This window comes from Notothenia rossii (assembly GCF_949606895.1).
Source record: "Notothenia rossii genome assembly, chromosome: 4".
In the NCBI taxonomy this organism is placed as follows: domain Eukaryota; kingdom Metazoa; phylum Chordata; class Actinopteri; order Perciformes; family Nototheniidae; genus Notothenia; species Notothenia rossii.
In genome coordinates, this window is record NC_136902.1 from 57122126 (window position 1) to 57144125 (window position 22000).

Below are 22000 nucleotides of genomic sequence, written 5' to 3' on the forward strand. Positions count from 1 at the left end.
CTTACTCTACAGAGGATTAATATCATGATTGTAATTCTGCAATTCTGTGTAATCTAGAGTATAATCATGATAATACAATTCAATATTTTTGTGATTGCAATTGCAGGAAAGTATGGGTCTGGTCGCACAAAGAGCAGCGCCATTGTTGGAGCCCTTGCCAAGGAGGATGCGTCTGTGATCACGGAGGCAATGAGGTCAGCTCCATACTCCCTAGCCACGGATGGGAGCACTGACTATGGAGACTGTAAGCTGTATCCTCTTGTTGTGAAGTACTTTGATCGAGGACTTGGGCGTGTTCTGACAGTACTGCTATCTTTGCCAGAGTGTCATGAGGCATCTACTGGGCAGAACATATTCAAACTCATTGACAATGAACTTGAGAAACGTAGCATATCCTGGGACAACTGCATGAGTTTTGGGGCAGATAATGCCATGGTGATGCAGGGACTCAAAGCTGGCACGGCAGGCTACATCAACAAAAAAAACAGTGCAGTATATGTGCTGGGATGCCCGTGCCATCTAATTCATCTAGCTGCAGAAAAAGCTGCTGCTCAGCTTCCAGTGTCCATTGAAGAGCTGCTGGTGGACATATACTTCTACCTAGACACATCCAGCAAGAGGAAACAGGGACTGAAGAAATTTCAGGATCTGTGTGGAGTGGAAATGAGAGATTGTTAAACATGTAAGTACGAGGTGGCTCTCTTTAGATAAATGCATCGCCAGGTTGTTGCAGCAGTGGCCTGCATTGCTGCAATACTTTGAGTCAGAACAGTCTGGGCACAGCAGCAAGAACAAATCCACGCAGAGCAGCAGCAAGGACAAGACCACGCAGAGCAGCAGCAAGGACAAGACCACTCACAGTGTTAGCAAGGACAAGTCCACGCAGAGCAGCAGCAAGGACAAGTCCACCCACAGTGTTAGCAAGGACACATCAACCCACAGTAGCGGCAGCAAGGACAATTCTCAGTTTGATTTGGCAGGCTATCTCTTTCGCCAACAAAACCTAGCCAAATTCAGTCAGGGAAAGAAAACACCAGCAGCTGCAACCACACAGCCCAAGACTGCAACGGCAAAGCCCAACACATCTAGCGCTGCACCCACTCGGCCCAAGACATCTAGCACTGCACCCACTCAGCCCAAGACCTCTAGCACTGCACCCACTCAGCCCAAGACATCTAGCACTGCACCCACTCAGCCCAAGACATCTAGCACTGCACCCACTCAGCCCAAGACATCTAGCACTGCACCCACTCAGCCCAAGACATCTACCACTACACCCACTCAGCCCAAGACATCTAGCACTGCACCCACTCAGCCCAAGACAGGGGCACAACAGAGAGTGCAGAGGGCATGTCAACATCTGCAGGACCCAACATTCCATCTTTACTGCTACTTTCTGAGTGCGGTCCTGCCGATATTTGATGAGGCCAACACTCTGCTGCAGCTAGACAAACCCTGCATACAAGTACTACACAGGACTTTGACCACACAGCTGAAGAATCTCTTGAACCGATTTGTGAAGCCTCAGGTGATCAATGCAGCTGCTAAGGTTCACCAGGTACCATTTAGGGAACCAAGCAACCAGAAGAGCAATGAGACCTTGTTCATTGGGCAAAACACCAGAGACTTCATAGCAGATCACCCTGAGCTTGAGGAGCTGCAGCTGGCCCAGGTCTTCAGCGCTGTGCGGGCATTCTACATGAAGGCTGTTGAGTACATGGTGAAGAAGTTTCCCTATGATGACCCAGTGTTACGGAATGCTTCTGTGGCTGACATGTCTGCACGGGACAGCGCAGACTTCAATTCTGTGAGGTACTTCACAGGCAGATTCCCCTGCTTGAAGATGAATGCTGAGGAGATGGACAAGCTTGAGGGTCAATTCATGACCTACCAAACCGATGCTCTGCCAGAAAGCATCACCAGCTGTGACAGACCAGACGCACAGTGGCACCTGATGAGTCAGCTGAAGGATGGAAATGGCCATCTCAAGTACCCTTTACTCTGCAAGGTAATGCTGGCTATCCTCTGCATCTTCCATTCCAATGCAGACTGCGAACGCATCTTCAGTCTTGTCACAAAAAACAGAACGGAGTTCAGACCTAGTATGGGAATGGAGACCCTGAGTAACCTCATTACCCACAAACAATTCATGGTGGCAAAGGGGTCTGTCTGCTACAAGCAGGCGTACTCCAAGACAACTCTTGCCAAGGCCAAGTCAGCAACCTATGACCATCTAAAGTGAGAGGTTGATCAGATGGTCATGTCACAGCCAAAGGTTCCCTTGAGTTGAACTCTGTTCTAAAAAAGGCTGTGTACAGGTTTTTCATGTGTTATTGTTCAGTATTGTTTCATGATGAATTCTGTTCGGTTAATAAAAATATTTTTTTGTGTATGTTGGTGTTTAATTGTGTGCAACAGTACAGGGAAAAGGAGAAATTATACACAAAAAATTTACTTTGCAGAAAAACATGTCCTAATATGACCTAGATTGCATCTCAGAGCATGTAAAGTCTCTGGCTTCTGATAAGATAAGATAAGATAACTTTTATTAATCCTGTAAGGGAATTGCACATGTTATAGCAGCAGGGTGATAGGAAAAGGAATAGGGAACTATATATACATACAATTTACAGTAAAATAGAAACAGTTGAATACAAAAGATAAATAGAAATAAGTAAAGTAAAAATGAAATAAGGGGGCATTCTGGGGGCTTCGGCGGACCTCGGACCCCCCGCCGGAAAAAAAATTGCCTTCCTCCGCTCGGCATGCTACTACTTTCTATAACACAATGTTGGCAGCTCTGGTGTGTGTGTGTGTGTGTGTGTGTGTGTGTGTGTGTGTGTGTGTGTGTGTGTGTGTGTGTGTGTGTGTGTGTGTGTGTGTGTGTGTGTGTGTGTGTGTGTGTGTGTGTGTGTGTGTGTGTGTGTGTGTGTGTGTGTGTGTGTGTGTGTGTGTGTGTGTGTGTGTGTGTGTGTGTGTGTGTGTGTGTGTGTGTGTGTGTGTGTGTGTGTGTGTGTGTGTGTATTTCGCAGGTTGTTAAATGTTTTGTGCGTTTATGTTGACAAGGAGGTTTAATAACTGTGCTACACAAAACGTGCAGTCAGTTTCATTTTCATCGCCGTTCATCTCTCGTCCCAAATTCGTCCCAAAATAATTTGTTATCCTCCCAGACACTATTTTTTTCGACGATGGGACCTACTTAAGCTCAAGCCGTGGGCTGACCGTCAGGGGAGTCTCAAAAAACCCACACACGAATGCACAGCGATCCGTGCACAGAAAGCGGTTTGTGTTTGCAGGTTCAGGGGATTTAAACGGAAAACAAATATGTGAGGATCAAAAATACATATGTAAAACTTTTTTCTGTATTTGGATTTTCTTTACATGTATATGAAACGGAACACATTTGTGCGTGCATTGAAAAACACAAGTGTGGATCCGGAAATACAAGTGTGAATCCTTTTGTGGATCATGAAATACAAGTGTGAATCCTTCTGTGTGCATGTGTGTATTATGAGACTGTTCTGAGCCCATACCTCTGTCCTTGACCTTGGGCACTTGCAGCTCCTGAATTTAGTTAAGACAAAACATATGTTCATGTTATAATAATATAATATTACATAACATAGTAGGGCACAATGTTGTATAAAACTTTGTCTTAAAGCCCTGATGATGTCTTTGAGCCAGACCCCTGTTTTGTTTTAATATAGATGTAGAAGACAACATTATCAATTGTAAAAGAAATGTTCTTACAAAAGTGGTGAAATGCAACATTTGTATAAGCATTATAATCTTAGTCATTTTGATATTTTTCTACAGCATTATTTTAGTCTTTGGTTTCAACAGATATACACATATCTTTTTCGGCCTGTTGGGGGAGCCCTGATCCCAAAAAATGCAGACATGCACAATGGTCAGGTCAGTTCGTTCTTGTTAAAGACACGTTTCGAGCGAGCGTGCCATCGAACGTGCCATCACTAATGCACATTGTAGCCTTGCTTTGAAGGGCAAAATCTACTGGGAGATTAGCTAGGCACAAAAACAACTGGAACATTACTCTCTCTTAACATGACACATTATTCTCATACCAGAGTTGATTGACAAACTAAAATTACCTTGCGACCCCCTTTCTAATCACCACTAGGCTTGGGCGGTATTACGGTATACCAGGTTATTTCGAAATACCGTCGGTATGATTTTCAATACCGAGACGTCACAGACTGTGCGCCAAATCACAGATGCGTTTCATTCTATTACACTGACACGGAGTTTTGACAGGGACGACATTGGTTGTAATGCACAACACGCGCCAGCAGAGGGCAGGGGAGGGAAGTCCGTCTTTCCTGCTCTCAGAGCTCAGCACAGAGCTGAGCTGAGCAAGATGGTGGCAGCATTTGCCGGCCCCGAACTCGGACAACTAGTAAAAAAGAAAAATACCTCTGCGCCTGTTTGAGACTATTTTGGGTTTACTCGTCGCCAGTGACTTCATCCAGCACAACGAGAGACAGAGGCACTTCTTTGGGAATGTTTAAGACGGGGTGAGTGAGTGTTGACATTTTTTAATCCTATGCAACTGGTTGATGGTTTTGTAGTCGAGGTCGGACGGTTTTAAAAACGAAAGCATTTACGTGCTAAACATTCACGCGAGTAATCCAATGAATCAAATGGAAATAAGGTTTTTAACACATGCACGGAATAATATTGCCAAACTAGTTCAATAAGTCAAGTATTTACTCCCGGAAAATGTTTATGTATGATGATATATTGTTAACTTAGCTCACTATGGAAACAACGTCGGACATCTACAAACGCGTCCTGTATCCGATCTCAAAATGTGCCATTTGCACAATGTGTCATGTATGCAGCCCTTGTTTTGCACTTGCCCGCACGTCGCGGCACTTTGCGAGCGTCTACCGCTCGGGCTGCATTTTACACCGAACATATAATATACCGTTCGAAACATCTATTTGCCGCCGAACGCCACCTCACTCAAGTCGACCCAAGTCATACCGTCAGTGGCGGCTGGTGGAAAATATTTTTGGTGGGGCTGTTGATATAGTGAGTAAAACATTTTTTTTTGGGAGAAATTACCCCTTAAATTGGGACTGATACCGTCATATACCGTATACCACGGTATGATGTCAGAAAGGTATGACGGTATGAAAAAAATGATACCGCCCATGCCTAATCACCACCCAATCTGACTGACGTTCTTGACCAAAAAAAACTAAAACACTAAAAAAAGATGAAAAGCTAAATGATTAGCTAAATGCCTTACGTTTTTGCAGCTAAAGATTCTAGCCTGGTCACTGACTGGCTGACAAAGAAAATACAAAAATTATAGGCTACACCTCTTATTCTGATCAACTGTATTTCACATCATTTTCACAAACTTCAAAATAACATGACACCGCATTTTAGGACGTTTGTATGCATTGTAAGGCACACTTCAGTTGCTAGCGTTAGTTAGCATTGACACTTAAGACAACTAACTTACCACAGTGGAAGACGATGCATCATGACCAGGACTTGGGATGTTTTCGTTTCGGGAGTCGGCAGAATTGGGGCTTGCATCAGGGGGCTGTTTATTCAACCACCTCAGCATTTCTTTCTTCTTTTTTTAACTGTCGTGACCGTTGCATTGGCGTGAGTCTAGCAGCAGTCAGCAACAGAGTGGATGACGTAGAATGCATTCTATGATATGACAGCCCAATGACTTTTCAAATAACACCCATTTTGAAGTTTACTTAAAAAAAAAATGTCACTGTCCCGAAATAGTCCCAGACAAAATAGATTTGTGTCCCAGTAGGAATTTTTATGGTCCCGGGACATCTGGACATTATTAATTGCAAGCCCTGCAATCACTGCATCGCTCCTAAACAGCATCCTAGTTCCCATGGCAGTCCGCAATGATTTATTTGTTTTATATATGTATTTGACACACACTTTACTGTTTCATTGAGTAGGATCTCCTTATTTATGCAGGGGATTTATATGTTTTACTGAAATGAAAGCACAGTAAACATTTGATGACTTTGATCATCATGAGTCCACAACAGGCGCCATCCAGACAGCTGTGGAGCTTCGTGGGGCGGAGTATTGATACGCCTGTAGCAATAACACTTCCCCACGGCATGTTTCCTCACTCCTCTCTCCTCTGGAAGCCTCCTCCCTCCTCGACGACTCTGCATCTCAGCAGCTGGGACGTTTTTCAATATGGCGTGTGCTGATGGAGAAAGAGGGGTGGAGTCGGGTCATTGATCCTTGGCTCTAACAACAACTGATTCTGTGTTTCCTCTCTCAGGCGTGTGTGAGTGTGCAGCAGGCCTACTGGCGGGGGGGCTGGCGCCGCCTGCTGCTGTCCCCGCTGCACCACGTGGATGACTGGCACCTCTACTTCAACATGGCCTCCTTCCTCTGGAAAGGGACCAACCTGGAGCGGCGGCTGGGGGGCCCCTGGTTCCTCTACCTGCTGTGCGTCTTATCTCTGCTCACTGGGGGGGTGTACCTGCTGCTGGGGGCCGCGCTGACAGAGCTGACCCAGGACCAGTCCTACAGCATGGCCTGCGCCGTGGGCTTCTCAGGTACAGCGAGTCTAACAAACTCACACACAAAGCTGGGAGATCTGTATTAAAGATTGGACTTTAGATGTAGCACAAAATGAAAATGAGAAATGACATTGTCTTAAACGGGAAGCTTTATAATACAGAGAAGTATGTATTTATTTATAAATGAGTAGGTTATGGCTTGAAAGGTAACAGGCTAAAGAAATAATACCAATTATTTTATAGTGGTGTTTGAAGACTTTGTTTCTTTTTAATATGTTTTCTCTCGGCAGCCTCCTTGTGGTCTGTCATATTCGATGCATTCATTTCTGTATTAATATGTGTGTGTTTCGATTTTTGTCTGTGAAGGTGTAGCAAAGCAATATTATATTGTAGGCCTGTACGATTTTGAAAAAAACTCATTTGTGATTGATTTTGCTTTTTGCGATTTCAACACCCGTTTGTGTGTATACACACACACACACACACACACACACACACACACACACACACACACACACACACACACACACACACACACACACACACACACACACACACACACACACACAGGTGTCCTGTTTGCCCTGAAGGTACTCAGTAACCACTACCACCCTGGAGCTGTGACCCATGTGATGGGCCTTCCGGTGTCTAACCGCTACGTGAGCTGGGTGGAGCTGGTGCTGATCCACATGATGTCACCTGGGTGAGTTACCTGTCAAAGGTCTGCAGAAAATAATCAGGATTCACTCCGCAGATCTGCTGTAGAGGTAACAGAACTCGCTTGATGCATGTTGTAGAGCAGGCATGGGCAAACTAAGGCCTGCGGGCCATATACGGCCCGTTGGGCTTTTGAATCCGGCCCTCCGAATATTGGTACAAAATTGTCCAAATTATAGTAAAGACCGCATTCATGTTGCCTTTTTCCTGCAATACCCGGCATTTCAGTTGATCCCACTAGATGGCGCACTCTAGACACAATTGACCTTTGCTGGAGTCTGGTCTATAGAGTGGCGAAGTCCCTCCCCTTCCGGTGGACCTCCATGGGACCTTATTTCGGAAAAATTATGTATTGAAGTCAATGGAGAGAGAAAGATTATCTTTTGATCCCGTTTGAATTGTGCCACGAGTTACACATATGATGTTTGTCAATTTAAAAGATAATTTTGCCTGTCAAAAAAAATAATGATGTGTCATAAAACTGTGAAGTAACACATTTGATTGTGTGAAACGCTCAATGAACTACATATCTGGTCTAGCAGAACAACACACGTCACCAAGACGGCCGTCAATACTGTCTTGTCAACAAAACGATTGACTACCCTCACTATCACCACAATGAAACACGTCCAGAAGAATGTCATGCAAAGCTGCCTGCCTTCCTTTGATTCTATCTCTGAACTGCCTGATTTTTTTAATGTTTAATGTCAACCATTTGTGCAGATACCATGAAGTAGAAGAGATCGCGGGTGCTAATGTAGCGTTAGCGTTAGCATTTCTCCCCGGGCTTAAATGGTGTATTATAGAATGATCACCCCGGTGTGACAGTACTCTTCAAAGGGTTAACGAATTATGACTACTACTCTTATTGTTTAACATTTTGGGTTACTTGATGTTACTTCATGTTAAGGCTAATAAAAATGACAAGGCTAAGACTGTAATGCTAACTAACGTGCTTGCTACTAGCTAGGTAGCTAACTTGATCCAGCCAGCCACTCCTGGTCCTTTCATCAGACAGGAAGCGAAAGAACGAGCAAGACCCATTGCTCGTATGATTACAGCCTGGCAGAGATGGAGTACTCGAGTCCTGGACTCGGACTCGAGTCGGACTTGAGTGCCGATTTTCGGGACTCGTGACTCGGACTCGCGCACTGATTGACGCGACTCTGACTTGGACTCGTGAATTCTCGCATACACTGACTTGGACTCGGACTCGGATTTCTGAATTTTCCCCCCCACGATGACTCGGACTCGACTTGTACATTGACGCTCTGACTTGGACTCGGACTTGGACTCGTGAAATTTTCCCCCCACGATGACTCGGACTCGACTTGTACATTGACACTCTGAATTGGACTCGGACTCGAGCAAGTTTTCTCTGGAGTCTGATGTCCTCTATCCTGGCATGTGCTCCTGTGAGGCGAGTTCACGGACTGGGCCCCGCTATTCCAGTATAGAGATGTCTATAGACACCTGTCTATAGACGCATACAGCACGATGCGTCGTGTTGTATGCTTTCACACATTCTGCTTCCACATTGGAAAAGAGAAGCGCAAAATGCTCGTTATGTGGAAACAATATTGAAGAGAAGGCTCCGCAACACATTACTCAAAGGATCGAGTTCAGACATATAGGCTGTCTTGAACACTATCATCAGAGTAACCTGATCTAATCAATAAATAAAGTTTCAGCCGATAACACGAAAGCACATGGCTACTTAACATGCAGAATGACTTTTGCATGCTAAGTAGCCATGTGCTTTCTGGGCTAAATCTTTATCAGTAAACAATTTAACCGGTAAAAGTTCCTTCAGAATAAGAGTCCCGATCTTATTACTATCAAAATAAAAGTGCAAAACGAAAACTTTACCATAGGAAAATATTGGCATACAAATATAATCACTTCTCTACAAGTTAACTCATTTTGAAATATAGTTAGACATATTAAAGGTCATTTACAATAATAATAATATTAATATTAGTAATAAGCTTTCTATTTGTATAGCACCTATTACAAGAATTGTAGCCAAAGTTGCTTCACAGCAGTTCAATAGACAGATTAGTATAACATGACAGGATAAAAGCAATGTAGAGTAGCAGCTACATTTCAACGCATATATCCACGAAGATTAATACATGAAGACTTGTGACTCAGACTTGACTTGGACTCTTCTTAGGTGACTCGGACTTGGACTCGGACTCAAACATAGGTAATTATGACTCGGACCCTACTCGGACACTCCTTGGTGACTCGGACTCGAAGAGTGGTGACTCGAGAGTGACTTGGACTCGTGAATTGGTGATTTGACTACAACACTGCAGCCTGGTACAAAGCACACAGGCATCTTGTTAAAGTTATCTTATCTTAGCTATCTCTTATATTTAGCGGAGGAAAACAATTGTGACATCAGTTATGACATCAATTACTTACTCTGGGATTTGTAGTCTTTCTCGTTGCGTATTTTTCATAGTCTTATATTTCAACAGTTTTACGGCAAACTGTGACTTTTTTGACATGGAAATGATTTTTTAAGATTGACCTACATCATATGTGTAATTCGTGGCACAATTCAAGCGGGATCGAAAGATGCGTTTTCTCTCTCCATTGACTTCAATACATAATTTTTCCGAAATAAGGTCCCATGGACCGGAAGTAGATGGGCGTGACTTCGCCACTCTATTCTCTGGCCCCATTCGGCAACCCGGCAAGATCAAAGAACCAAATATTTCACGTTTACATTGGAGGGGGCGAGATTAACCTGAGCAATAACAGTTCATGGCGAATACAAGTTGTAACAAGCAGTAGCGCTGAACAAAGTGACTAAAACGCGACCAGCCGACCACACACTTGTAAAAAACATTTATATAAAGTCAGGCAACACTAACCAGGCTTAGTGTGATTCTGTTTATTTGACCTTACTTTAATAACCATCCGTTCACTGTTATTGATCATTGTGAAGAGGCAGACATTTTCCTGTCGTTTTGTATTATTGTAGCTATCAGATGGAATCAATACATGGGCTACATGTGGCCATCACAAGTAAAATCATAACGAAAACTACGCCGGTAAAATATGCGTGTAGAAAACGGCTTATGCCACAATATGATAGCAACAAGTAGTCAAGATAGTCTGATTAGCTAACATCACCTGTAGATTGCCAGAGAAACTTTCATAACAGCGTTGTGATGCCAAACAGCTTTCAGACTAAAACACATTCACTTATGGGGATGGGGGATATTTATCAGCTGCTCGTGTGACAGTCAGACAATGAAAACTTTACAGCGGCCGCTGCCCCGAGTTAACGGAAGAATACATTCCGGTAGACGAGCAGCACTGCAGTAGGCAGTAATGCAGCTGAACCACATTAATAAACAATGCACCACGGCACTCTGGGGAAAGGTATAAGGTTGGAGAAGTAGTTATTTCATTCAATCTGGCTTCGTATAATTAAAAACTACCTGACGCAGTCCTCTATTGATGTTGTTGTGAGCGGTTTTGCGGAGAACATCAGCGACGTAAAACGCTGTGTGGGTAATAAGAAGGCACGTAAACGGTTACGTCATGACGTAAACGATGACGTAATGACGCAATAATTCACCTTTGAACCTACATATGTAACAATGATTGGACCAAAGAAAAAAAAAGTCAACATTGAGTGCTGAGGGTTTAATGAGGAGCGGACAGCTAAATATTTTGTCACCGATCTGCTACTGGCCCGACCCGTCTGTCAAATTTTAAAACTCATAGTGGCCCCCGAGCCAAAAAGTTTGCCCACACCTGTTGTAGAGCAATGACCCTGCTGGGTTTAGTACTTCAGAAACACATATAAATCAGAAATCCTGTATATGTCCCGCAACGGGGAAATGTACATTATTAAGCAGCAGATACTGTAGACTTAAAGTCAAAGTAAAGTGAGAAAAATAAAATAATACAATTGCTAAGCAAGCACATGTTTTGAATAACACAATAAGTAAAAAGAATAGCAGATATGTACACCATGGTTAGGGTTGGGAACCGAAACTCGGTTCTTGGGTATCGGATACCCATACAAAATACACAATTTCGGTTCTGCTTAACGGTTCCTAAACGCGGTAGACCCTGTATTCCACCGGGTCCGTCTGCACCGCGGCGACCCGGTGGAATACAGGGTAAGGGCGGACTGGCCATCTGTGTGTTCTGGAGAATCACAGAACGGCCGGCCTTCAGCGGGCCGTTGACGGCCGGCTCTGTTCGCTGGCGGCCGGCACCGCCCTTCATTTTTTAAAACTGCATCATGTAAGTTGCGCTGACAGGCGACAGAGGTCCACAGTTGCCCCGCAGCGAGGCTCCCCCCGCCCTCCCATAGACAGTTCACGAGCTCAGTCACTTCATAACACCAAAGATGGATCGCGGTAAACGCTCTAAAGTGAGGCTCCACTACACTAAAAAAGAAAAAGACAAGGCCCAATGTAATGCCTGTTAATAGCTTGCCACAGGCATATCTCAGTTAAAATAAAGCACAGCTATTTTGCAATACATTTGTATTGCATGTATATTTTTTATTTGTAAGAATAAAGATATTTTTGTTATCTAAACGTTTGACCTCTTTCTTTTACAATTTTGGAATCGAAACGGGGAATCGATAAGAACCGGAATCGATAAGCAGAACCGGAATCGGAATCGATCATTTTCAAACGATACCCATCCCTAACCATGGTAGAAGAAAAGTGACCATATTGAATTAAAGAGCTAGCTGGTACTGTATGCCAAATTGTAAGTAAACTGAGATAAATAAACGTGGAATTGCAGGAGGATATATTGCACAGAGTTGTATATTTACAGACAGTGTTATTGCAAATCAGGGGTATTCCAGTCTGTGTGTTTTATCCCTTACTCACCAAACAACACTCATGTTTTGAAGTTCAAAGATAGAAGGTTGTCCCTATTTTCTCACAACTTGGCAAATGTCGGACTTAAAAAAAAAAAAGGTGAAACAAAGTCATTGCAAACTATATGTCCTAAAGTTTGATTTTTAAATACATTTAATGCCCGGAGTGTATTTTTTCTTATTTTGATTTGTATTTAATCATTAAAAAGAGTTAAGAAAAGTCAATAATATTCATGAGTAAATACAAGTTTCTAAAGTATTTAAGGTAAAATACTGTATCACACAGTTGTTCTTTGGATAAGTTTCCCTTTTGTTACTACATACTGTCACGAATGAAGATGTCCACCAGGTGGCAGTGTTTGAGTAGTCAGGAGTTACGGGCCATTTCTCAATCACAAGGATGCTTGCTTGGTAGCACATGTCTTCTGAGTCACTTCCTTCAGAAGCTAGGCAAGAATCCTTCCTGGCATTCGGAAAATGGAACAGGCTAGCAAGTGTGCAGGTGTGCGTCTTACATTTTCCACCAAAGATTTGGGGAAATTGGTCCGTGCGCAAAGCATTGTGGGTATTTTAAGGATGCGAAGTCTACCCATGTGCAGCCTCAAAATTACCCCCAAACCAAAGAACCGGCCTTGGTGGAATTCCAAGTATGCTGGAGATTGGAACAGTCCTTCGGCGGCACTCGATGACGTAGTAACCTTGAAATATTGGCTTGGAAGCCAGTTTCCTCGCGATTGAGAAACGGCCACTGTGTGTCTCCTCAGGACCTCTCTGATTGGTCACCTGGCTGGGATCCTGGTGGGTCTGCTCTACACATTAGGACCCCTGAAGGCCGTCATGAAGAAATGTGCAGGTCGGAATTCATCATATTCTGTGTTGCCTTGTAACGTGTTCAAAACCCACCTTAAAGATAAAAGATTAAAGATATATGAATAAATAAAGATAATGGTTTCATTTTCCTTAATTCTTTAAATAGATTTAGTTGTGATTCAGGTCATATACTAGCCTCATGGAAGCTCTCAGTTTCAGTATCTATTAGGGATGGGAACGATTAATCGAATACTCTAAATTATTCAGGTATTCAAATATGAGTTATGAATATTTTTATTGTAATCTTTATTTTATTTTTTGGGAAGGGTGCCTAAGTTGATTATGTATGATCAAATGGAACAATTCAATGTATACGACAGTGCCATAGGTGTGTTAGGTCTAAAGGTGTGTTTTGCCCCGCTCACCGGTCCCTCACAGCGGGCAGAGCTACAGGTGCTGCCCCTCCCTACACGCAGATCATGCAGACTCAAACCTCATCTTATGCCCAAATTCCAGCTGAGAGGGTCTTCTCTACAGCTGGCCTGATTGTGAATCGTCTCCGCACCCGCCTCTCCCCTGAGTAGACATGCTCATATTCTTAAAGAAGAATGAGTATTGAATAGCTGTATTCTGTGCAGAGGCCCTGTTATAGGTTGTTGAACTCTGTTGTAATAGGGTTACGTTACCCTAACCCGTTATGTTGTTTGTGTATGATCCCTCTTTCATTTAAAAACCAAGTTATGTTTTAAGCATGAAAGCTGTAGGCCTATAGCTGTGAACTGTTCAAACTGTGATCACCAGTTCAATACATTTGACAAATTTGACTTGGTTTCTATACTTATTTGAACATGTATTTTTCTAAATTAAATTTTTTATTTATTTATTTTTGTCAACATTTGTCCCACATTTTTTTTTTTTTATAGGATATGTACATTTCGGTTAGTCGGTTAACTGTTTTTTTGGGGGTCAAATATACATTTGCTTTCAAATTCCCATCCCTAGTATCTATAAATACTAGGTGACATTTCATGTGTTAATAATAGAACAATACTGGAGAAACATTAAAACACTATGTTTGTCCTAAAATGGTCTCTTTATCTATATTTCACCAGGGTTTGTTACATCAAGCGGATATAACTCCCGACCCAGTGCATACTACAACTCATCAGGCTCTACAGGTACCAAAGCATTCTGCGAAAGTCATTGCATGTACATAAGTTTAGCTAGAATTTCAAGTTGTTTAACTGTAACACAGGAATTTGATTGTATCTGTGTCCAATGCAGGGTGAGCGCATGCCGTTGCATGTCACCCTTTTTATTTGTCTGATGTCACTGCAGAAATTGGATGAAAAACGTGTTTTTCGACGTGTTTGTCCGACAGAAACAATAACAAAGATAAAAAAGGCTGTTATTCTGAGCAGATGGGCCGCTGTGAAGCTCATTCAGACAAAGTGTGAGAGCAAGCAACTCCTGTCGGTGCTCATTGTGAAAAAAAAGTAGTAGTAGTAGTTCCACACACAGAACATAGAAATCAGAAGGTATTGAAATACTGACATTTGGTATTTGTTGGTCTTTTCACACAAGCATTAACCTTTTTCAATTGTGTTTCATTTCTTATTCCATATTGCATGTGGGTGTTTGCAGGCTACAGGAGCACTGGTGGAGGATACTCAGGATACCGTCAGAACAATCCTCCCGACTACACCCCCCCACACACAGCTTCTTATAGCAGCGGACTGACAGAGGAGGAGCAGCTAGAGGCGGCCATCAGAAACAGTCTGAACGACAGGGGTAAGGGAGGAGAGTGGGGGGGGGGGAGGTTCTACTAACACCTTATCTTCCATTAATGAAAAAAGTGCTTAACAGAAGAATATAATACATATTCAATTACATTTAAATACATTGAAAAACAGTCATTAAAAATATCTTATAATTGTTTTTAAATGTGAAGCCTTTGGGCAAAGTTAAAATAAAATAAGACTGGTAAAATACAAAAATAAAAGTTACAGTTCAGTGTGAGATACAAAAAAGTGAATAAACCGGCAGAAATAAAGCATTCAGTTTTAATTTGAAAGTTGTGAGGGTTACAGTGGAGCTGGAGTTTCCTGGGAGTTTGTTCCTGATAGATGGGGCATAATAACTGAACTCTGCTTCTCCATTTATTTTTCTGGGGACAAAAAGCAGACCTGAGGGTTCACAAAAGCCATTCTGAATCAGCTAAAGTGTCTAAATCTAACTATGTATTGTTTTGTAGGACAAAGCAGCCAGAGAGGAGCTCCTCCTCCCTACGGTCAACACCTCTCTGATGAGGCCAGAGCGGAGGAGATCAGGTTGAGGAGACTGAGGAGGTTTGACAGCGACAGTCGGCAGTGAAGAGGAAGAAGGAAGTGAAGGTGAGAAGAAGAGGAGTTCCCCCTGAAGCTCCAGACTTCACAGGATGAAGGTCCATGCACACGGACTGACCCCTTCATCAGCTCAGTAACAGAGTGCTGCTCTGACCCGGGCTACGCTAAGCTACTTTCATGTGAATATGCTTATGAGCAGGTAAGGGTGAGATTGTCTGGTGATGAAGACTCCAATGGGGAATTAATAGGACATATCAAATGCCTTAAAGCTTTTTTGATGTTGTATTTTTTACATTATTTTGTATGTATGAAACATATACACATAAAAGCAACTACAGTATGATGAGAAGCGGCAATCCATTTAATCCAAAGGAAATTGGCTCCGCAATCCATTTTTTATAAACCCTAAATGCTGAAAGTTGTTTAAAACCCAATTTTAGATCTGCATTATATTCATTTAATTTGCGAAAACATCCATACTTTTCTTCCAAACATATGTATCTCAATCTTGACTTATCTAGTATATCTATATTTTTTACCAGATCTTGTTTAGGCATTGTGGAAAAAAAACTGTAAAATAATCTATTTTTTTCTGTTCTCACAAATGGAATATAGAATAAAAAACATGTACTAACATGGACTCCAATGACATTTTCTTTCAGATATAAAGTCGGTAAAGCTGATTGATACTAGCCATACCAAAATGTTTAAAAAAGATTGCTTCCACATTCATATCAGCTTTTATTTGATTTGCAAAACACAACACCACATGATGCCAAATACTCATAATGACACGTTTAATGCTGCCTTGATGGTACACATCTGGTTTCAAGAAGGCCCAGTTGGCTTCAGCAAAGACATTACTGGGCTTTAAGCTTTTATTACATATATTACTTACGTCTTAATACATCATTTTTAGGAATAGAATTAAGTGAATTAAGCGCAAAACTTTCTAAAAAATCCCCACACGAGAGTGACAGTGGCTGTAAGTGTAAGAATCAACGTGAAAGAAGTACATTGCTGGCTCCAATTCGCCTAAAGCCCTGAGGCATGATGGGAAGTAGGACAGCTTAAATTAGAGCAAAGAAACCCAACGAGCCATTATCGGTCTAAAACCATGCTGCAGTATACGCAATTAAACAGTTCATACTCATGTGATCAGAAGAACGAGTGGGGGGTGTCAAATAACCAGAATCAAAAGTCATTTTTGTTAATATACACTGAAAAATCTGAAACATTGATTTTATTAAATGTATTATGTCAGCAGATTTCACATAACTGTATTAGGTTAGTTGAAAGCAATCATAATAAGTTTAAATAGGAAACATTAGGTTGAACTTAATATTATTGCTTTCACATAATACAGTTATGTGAAACCTGTTCACATAATACATTTAATTCAAGTCAACGTTTCAGTTTTTTCAGTGTAGACCCAATATCAGAGGTTTTTTTGTTTTAAAATGATTCAGATTTGACAGTTTGTTTTTCATGCTGCCGAGGGGAGCGTGGGAGTGGAGAGGCCCTGGGAGAACATGAAGGGTGGGGGCTGCAGAATATGAAGGGTGAGATTCACAGAGTGACGGAGAGATGACAGGATGGGAACAGGATGAAAAACACAGCGCCGCTCACAGCAGGTGCCGTCTGCCTGTAGCATGAGTGCATTCCAAAGCTGCTCCTCAACGTGTCGCTGGCTTTATGACTCTTACCAGTTTGTCATCGTACATCACACGTGTCTGTGAACACATTCAGAACATCGCTCAACCTGCCGTCACGCTGCCACCGAGCAGCAGAGATGAAACTGTGAGGTACACTCAATTTTTTAAGTTGATTTGAGCATTTAGTGTGGCTTCATCAATAGTCTATCATCAAAGGATTCAGGTTTGAGCACTTTTGAAGGGTCCTTCAGCAAGTTTCTGATTCCCCACTGCCAACTGTACCTGAATCAGTTTACCCATGTAAGTAAATCAAAACCTCATATCAGTTAAGTATGAGTTCTATTCAAGATGTCATGGTTGCAAACACAAAACAAACAATATGACATGAGAAGCTGTTTGTGTGATTTCTTTAGCACTAGTAACCAATAATGTAATAAGCCAAACGCAGAGGCAACAATTCATTAATGTCTTAACATACTTTTGTTATCATAACATGGCAACACAAATGCAGAACAGGAACATCAGATGTTTTCTTCAGCATAACCTTACTAAATTAGGCAAACTGTTAACCTGCTTTTCTGCAAAAAGTGGTGTTGGGCCTCAATAAAACGTGTTTATACTTGTGATTTTATAGTTTTCTCCTTTTTTAATAAACGAAGACAGGGACTTCCTGTCCGTAAATACAAGAGCACATGTTGTTTCTTTATCAGGGAAACAATGTCAGCCATGTTACATTTAGAAAGTTTGTGTGTTGCAAGGCTGTAAGAACAGAAGGTTTCTTCTTATGTTCAGATAATAAAGCCTTATAAGATATTGGGCAATATAAAACAGTTTGATTAATTAAAATAAGTGGGAAAAAGATTCATCAATATATTTTTTTAATATATATTTAGAAAAACTATCCATCCATCCTTCCTCATCCACTTATCCGGAGTCAGTAGGCGGAGTAATCAGTTCCAGCAGAGGGCCCCAAACGTCGCTGTCCCTGGCCACATCACCCAGCTCTGACTGGGGGATTACAAGGCACTCCCAGGCCAGCGTGGAGATATAATCCCTCCACCTGGTCCTGGGTCTTCTTCCAGTTGGACAGAGCGGCCAGATTGCATCCTTACCAGACACCCAAACCACCTCAACTGGCTCCTTTCTATGTAAAATAGCACTGGAAAAAGGCATTTTGGTTGCTTGTATCTGTAATCTCATCTTTCAGTCATGTAGAAAAAAGAAAAAAAATAGTGCGGAAGAAATAATTTCCACTGATAAAGATCATAAAAGTTATTTAATAGAGATCTGCACTGAAAAAGTTCCAATGTTTGATTAAAATGTAATCTTTCCAACATGGTGACCTTGAAGCTGGTAAACAAACACCATAGCCTCATCCCAATACCCCTCCTCGACTCCTCTCTTCCCCTCCTCCGGGACTTGACCCGGAAATTGATCAAGACACGCCATTTTGCAGGATGTCCCAATAGCTGAAATGCACACGGAGGAGTCGAGGAGGGGTGAGGGAGGAGGGGCGCGGGAGGAGACGAAAGGGAGGATACACGCGAGCAGACTACGAGGAAGTGTTTTCACTACTCACGTATAAAAGCCCCGCCCCCACCATCACAGCTGGTCGATTTTAACAGAGGAAAACCGACAACTGGAAGATGAGTGGAAAAGCGTCACATAAATGTATAAGTGCTCACAGCTCCGTGGGAATTATTATGTGCAACTCATTTCTAAAAGGCTTTCACATTACTATAATTATAGTTTTATTTAAATGTGGGCTACATTTTACACCAAAACGGAACACAAAAGCAGGACCAACCATCATACATTGAATTCCTTGACTAACAAGAGAAAGATTCATTCATTTAAATACATATTTAACATCAAATGGGCCGGTTCTAAAAGGTTATTCAGTTAAGCCCGATGAGAAGGGATACAGCTGTGCACATGTCATCATTAACAGACGTCGTTTAAAAGTGACGTTTGAGTGAACGAGGACATCCCAATTAATACCTGAGGACTCCTCTGTCCTCGCGTTACCTCCTCCTGTCTCTCGCTCGCATCTTACGGAGGCGGAGCTAAGATGCAAGGAAGGGATGCGAGTGAGGGAAAGGAGGAGTCGAGGAGGGGTATTGGGATGAGGCTCATGACAGGGAATCTATTTCACACAGTGACATGTAGGTGGGCTGAAAACTTGCTTGTGCCTGACCTGACCCCTTGGCTCCCACTGAGCTTATCAGAGGCGAGCCACCCCACTGCCATTTGCTGCATACCCACTCTGAACCCTAACCCCTAGATTCCACCGGGTCCGTCATCGTTGCGTTACGGCCGCGTTACGACTGCACCACAGCGTTCACAAAGATCGCGTCCACTCTAGTCAATGGGTGCTATTCCACCAGACGCGTTCGGGCTCAGAAGCGTCCCAGAAGCGCCTCGGCGTTGGGCTCCGCTCAAAATAGGATTCAAGTCTATTTTTTGAAGCGAGGCGTTGCAGAGGCGCCGGGCAGGAAGTTGACCGGTCAGCGCATCCGGCCCATCCCCAAAATAAACAAATTTTGCAGAGCCTATTCCTCCGCAGTCTTTCAAGTAGGAGGAGAAATGCCAGCGTTCTCCTCCAGTTTACAGGCACTGTGTCAATTATATATATAGAATAATTATGATGGTGAATGCATTTTTTTACCACTAAAATACAGCAACACATCTTTGATTCATGTAGTTTATAACTGGGATATTACAATTATTATTAACTTTGTCTGTACAAAGTAGCCTGTCCAGGAAATATGCCCAAATCAACAAAAACTGCGAGCCGGCAGGCAAGACGCTCCACTTCTGAAATGCTTCTGAAACACGCCCAAAGCCGTGGCGCAGCCGTGACGCAGCGCAGACGGACCCGGTGGAATCGAGGGGTAAGAATCTTTTTTATCTACACTCAATCCAACGTGAAGATCAATTAGTCTCTGCATCTGCCTGAGCCAGCGGAGATCACAATAGACTCCCACTGGAGCGATAAATGTACCACTGTACAAATGAAACAAGCGTTCGATCACATTTTCTTTCTCCCCGCAGAGCAGTGATTAACTTCATCATACTTAAATCCTGCTCAGCAATTCATAAAGTCTCGTGGAGAATGGTATTAACTTGTGCAGAGGTATAAGCCCAAGGCACATTTTTAGAACAATTGTATCGCTCGTGTGCCAGAGTTTCAAGCTGCCATTGATACCTAAAGAAACTTTCCACACTATTTATAGGATAATCTCATGAAATCCCCCATTATACACACCCTCATTTATAATTATAATGCTGACTTTGTTCTCTACTCTCCCTGTTCTTCCCTGCCCTGTAGTGGATCCTAATGGAACTTCCTGCTACACTATCAAAGGCCCTGTACACCAAAGCCTGTGTCTTCACTCATTATCGTTGATTAGAGCTCTGTTCAACAGGACAGAGCGGGAGTTGTCGGTCAAACACACACACACATACAGTATATGTTTAGAGGATATATCAGGACCTCTGGAAAAACGTGATAAATGGGGACATGTCTTCCCAAGGTCAACTAGAAAATGCATTTCCTGCGGGAAATACGTGCGAATGCTGTAAACTGTGAACATTTATGGCTGAATTTTGCTGAAAAAGCTGAATATGTTATTAGCTGAATGGTAACTGCTTTTAGCTATAAAAATGCAGAAAAAGCTGAATATGTTATTAGCTGAATGGTAGCGGTTTTTAGCTACAAAAATGCAGAAAAAGCTTAATATTTAAAAGAAAAGGTTTTTAAAAAGGTATAAACAATAACAAGTATAGCCTCATTGTCCTTCAATAGCTGAATAAGTTAATAGTTGAATAGTTTGTGCAGCTGAAAGTAGGCTGAAGGAGTTAAATATAAAATGTACATAGTAGTATAAGTTTAAGTAGCATTACATCTATAGGGCTTTTCTTTTGAAGGGGTGTTTGGTTTTGGAGAGTGTGAGGTGTAGAAAAACTAAATGAAATGTCAGACATCAATCAATGGGAGGTTCACCCATAAAAACAATGGTTAGGTGGGCAAAGGTGTGTGTGTGTGTGTGTGTGTGTGTGTGTGTGTGTGTGTGTGTGTGTGTGTGTGTGTGTGTGTGTGTGTGTGTGTGTGTGTGTGTGTGTGTGTGTGTGTGTGTGTGTGTGTGTGTGTGTGTGTGTGTGTGTGTGTGTGTGTGTGTGTGTGTGTGTGTGTGTGTGTGTGTGTGTGTGTGTGTGTGTGTGTGTGTGTGTGTGTGTGTGTGTGTGTGTGTGTGTGTGTGGTCCTTATATTCGCTAGCGCAGCTAGCTAGCACCAGACCGTTCGCTTTCTCTCTCTCGCTCGCGCAACACATACACACACCCTCCCGGTCCTCCCGATGGCCAGTCGGTGCCTGCCGTCAAGCGTGGAAGTGTGGTCTGCCGCAAGCGGACGGCAGGAGCGGGGCTGTCAGCATCAACTTGTAGATGGTATTTTAAACTCGATGCGCTCTGAAACTACGGGGCGGGCGAGGACAAAAAATACACATGCGTTAATCGCGTTAAAATAATTAGTGGCGTTAATTTATTTTTTCCGTTAACGCGTTAACTTGACAGCCCTAATAATAATATAAGAATAATACACGGAGGACGGAGCCTCTCTATTCCTCCCCCTCTCCTGACAGCCTGTCAGTATCCGTGGTCTCATGCAGCTGGCTGATGCAGTAACGGGTGACCCGACAGTAAAAATAAACATATTTATAATTAGTTTAGGTAGTTTGAGAGGAAATTGATATGGCTAAGGGTGCTGATCTAACTTGAAGTGTGTGTTTTGTTCCGCTCATCGCTCCATCACAGCGGGCGGAGCTGCAGGTTATCATGCAGAGCTGCTTGTCTCCTCTCCTGTCCGATTAGACTTCACTCGATCAAATCTAGCTGGAAGCTCCTGCTGGGTGCACTGCGAGATATTGCGTCATCCTTATCAGGAAATGATCGTATAGGCGTAAACACGGAGCCGTTTACGCCCCCACCTTGGGACCCGTTATCGTTTTATGCGTTTCCATGTCGGCCTCGTGTGGCCGAACCGTCTATCTGATAGAGAAC

The 22000-nt window shown here is 42.7% G+C and overlaps 1 protein-coding gene across 2 annotated transcripts in view; it reads left to right on the forward strand.

Moving 5' to 3' along the window:
* rhbdd1 (rhomboid domain containing 1) overlaps positions 1 to 15918 on the forward strand; it is a 30256-nt gene extending 14338 nt beyond the window's left edge. For both annotated transcript variants that reach the window (XM_079674297.1, XM_079674296.1), the window contains exons 3-8: positions 6302 to 6581; positions 7116 to 7248; positions 12894 to 12982; positions 14052 to 14117; positions 14584 to 14730; positions 15194 to 15918. In XM_079674297.1, coding sequence (XP_079530423.1) covers positions 6302 to 6581; positions 7116 to 7248; positions 12894 to 12982; positions 14052 to 14117; positions 14584 to 14730; positions 15194 to 15312 — 834 coding nt within the window. In that variant the 3' untranslated portion in view covers positions 15313 to 15918. The remainder of the gene's footprint in view (positions 1 to 6301; positions 6582 to 7115; positions 7249 to 12893; positions 12983 to 14051; positions 14118 to 14583; positions 14731 to 15193) is intronic.
* Positions 15919 to 22000: the final 6082 nt, after the last annotated feature.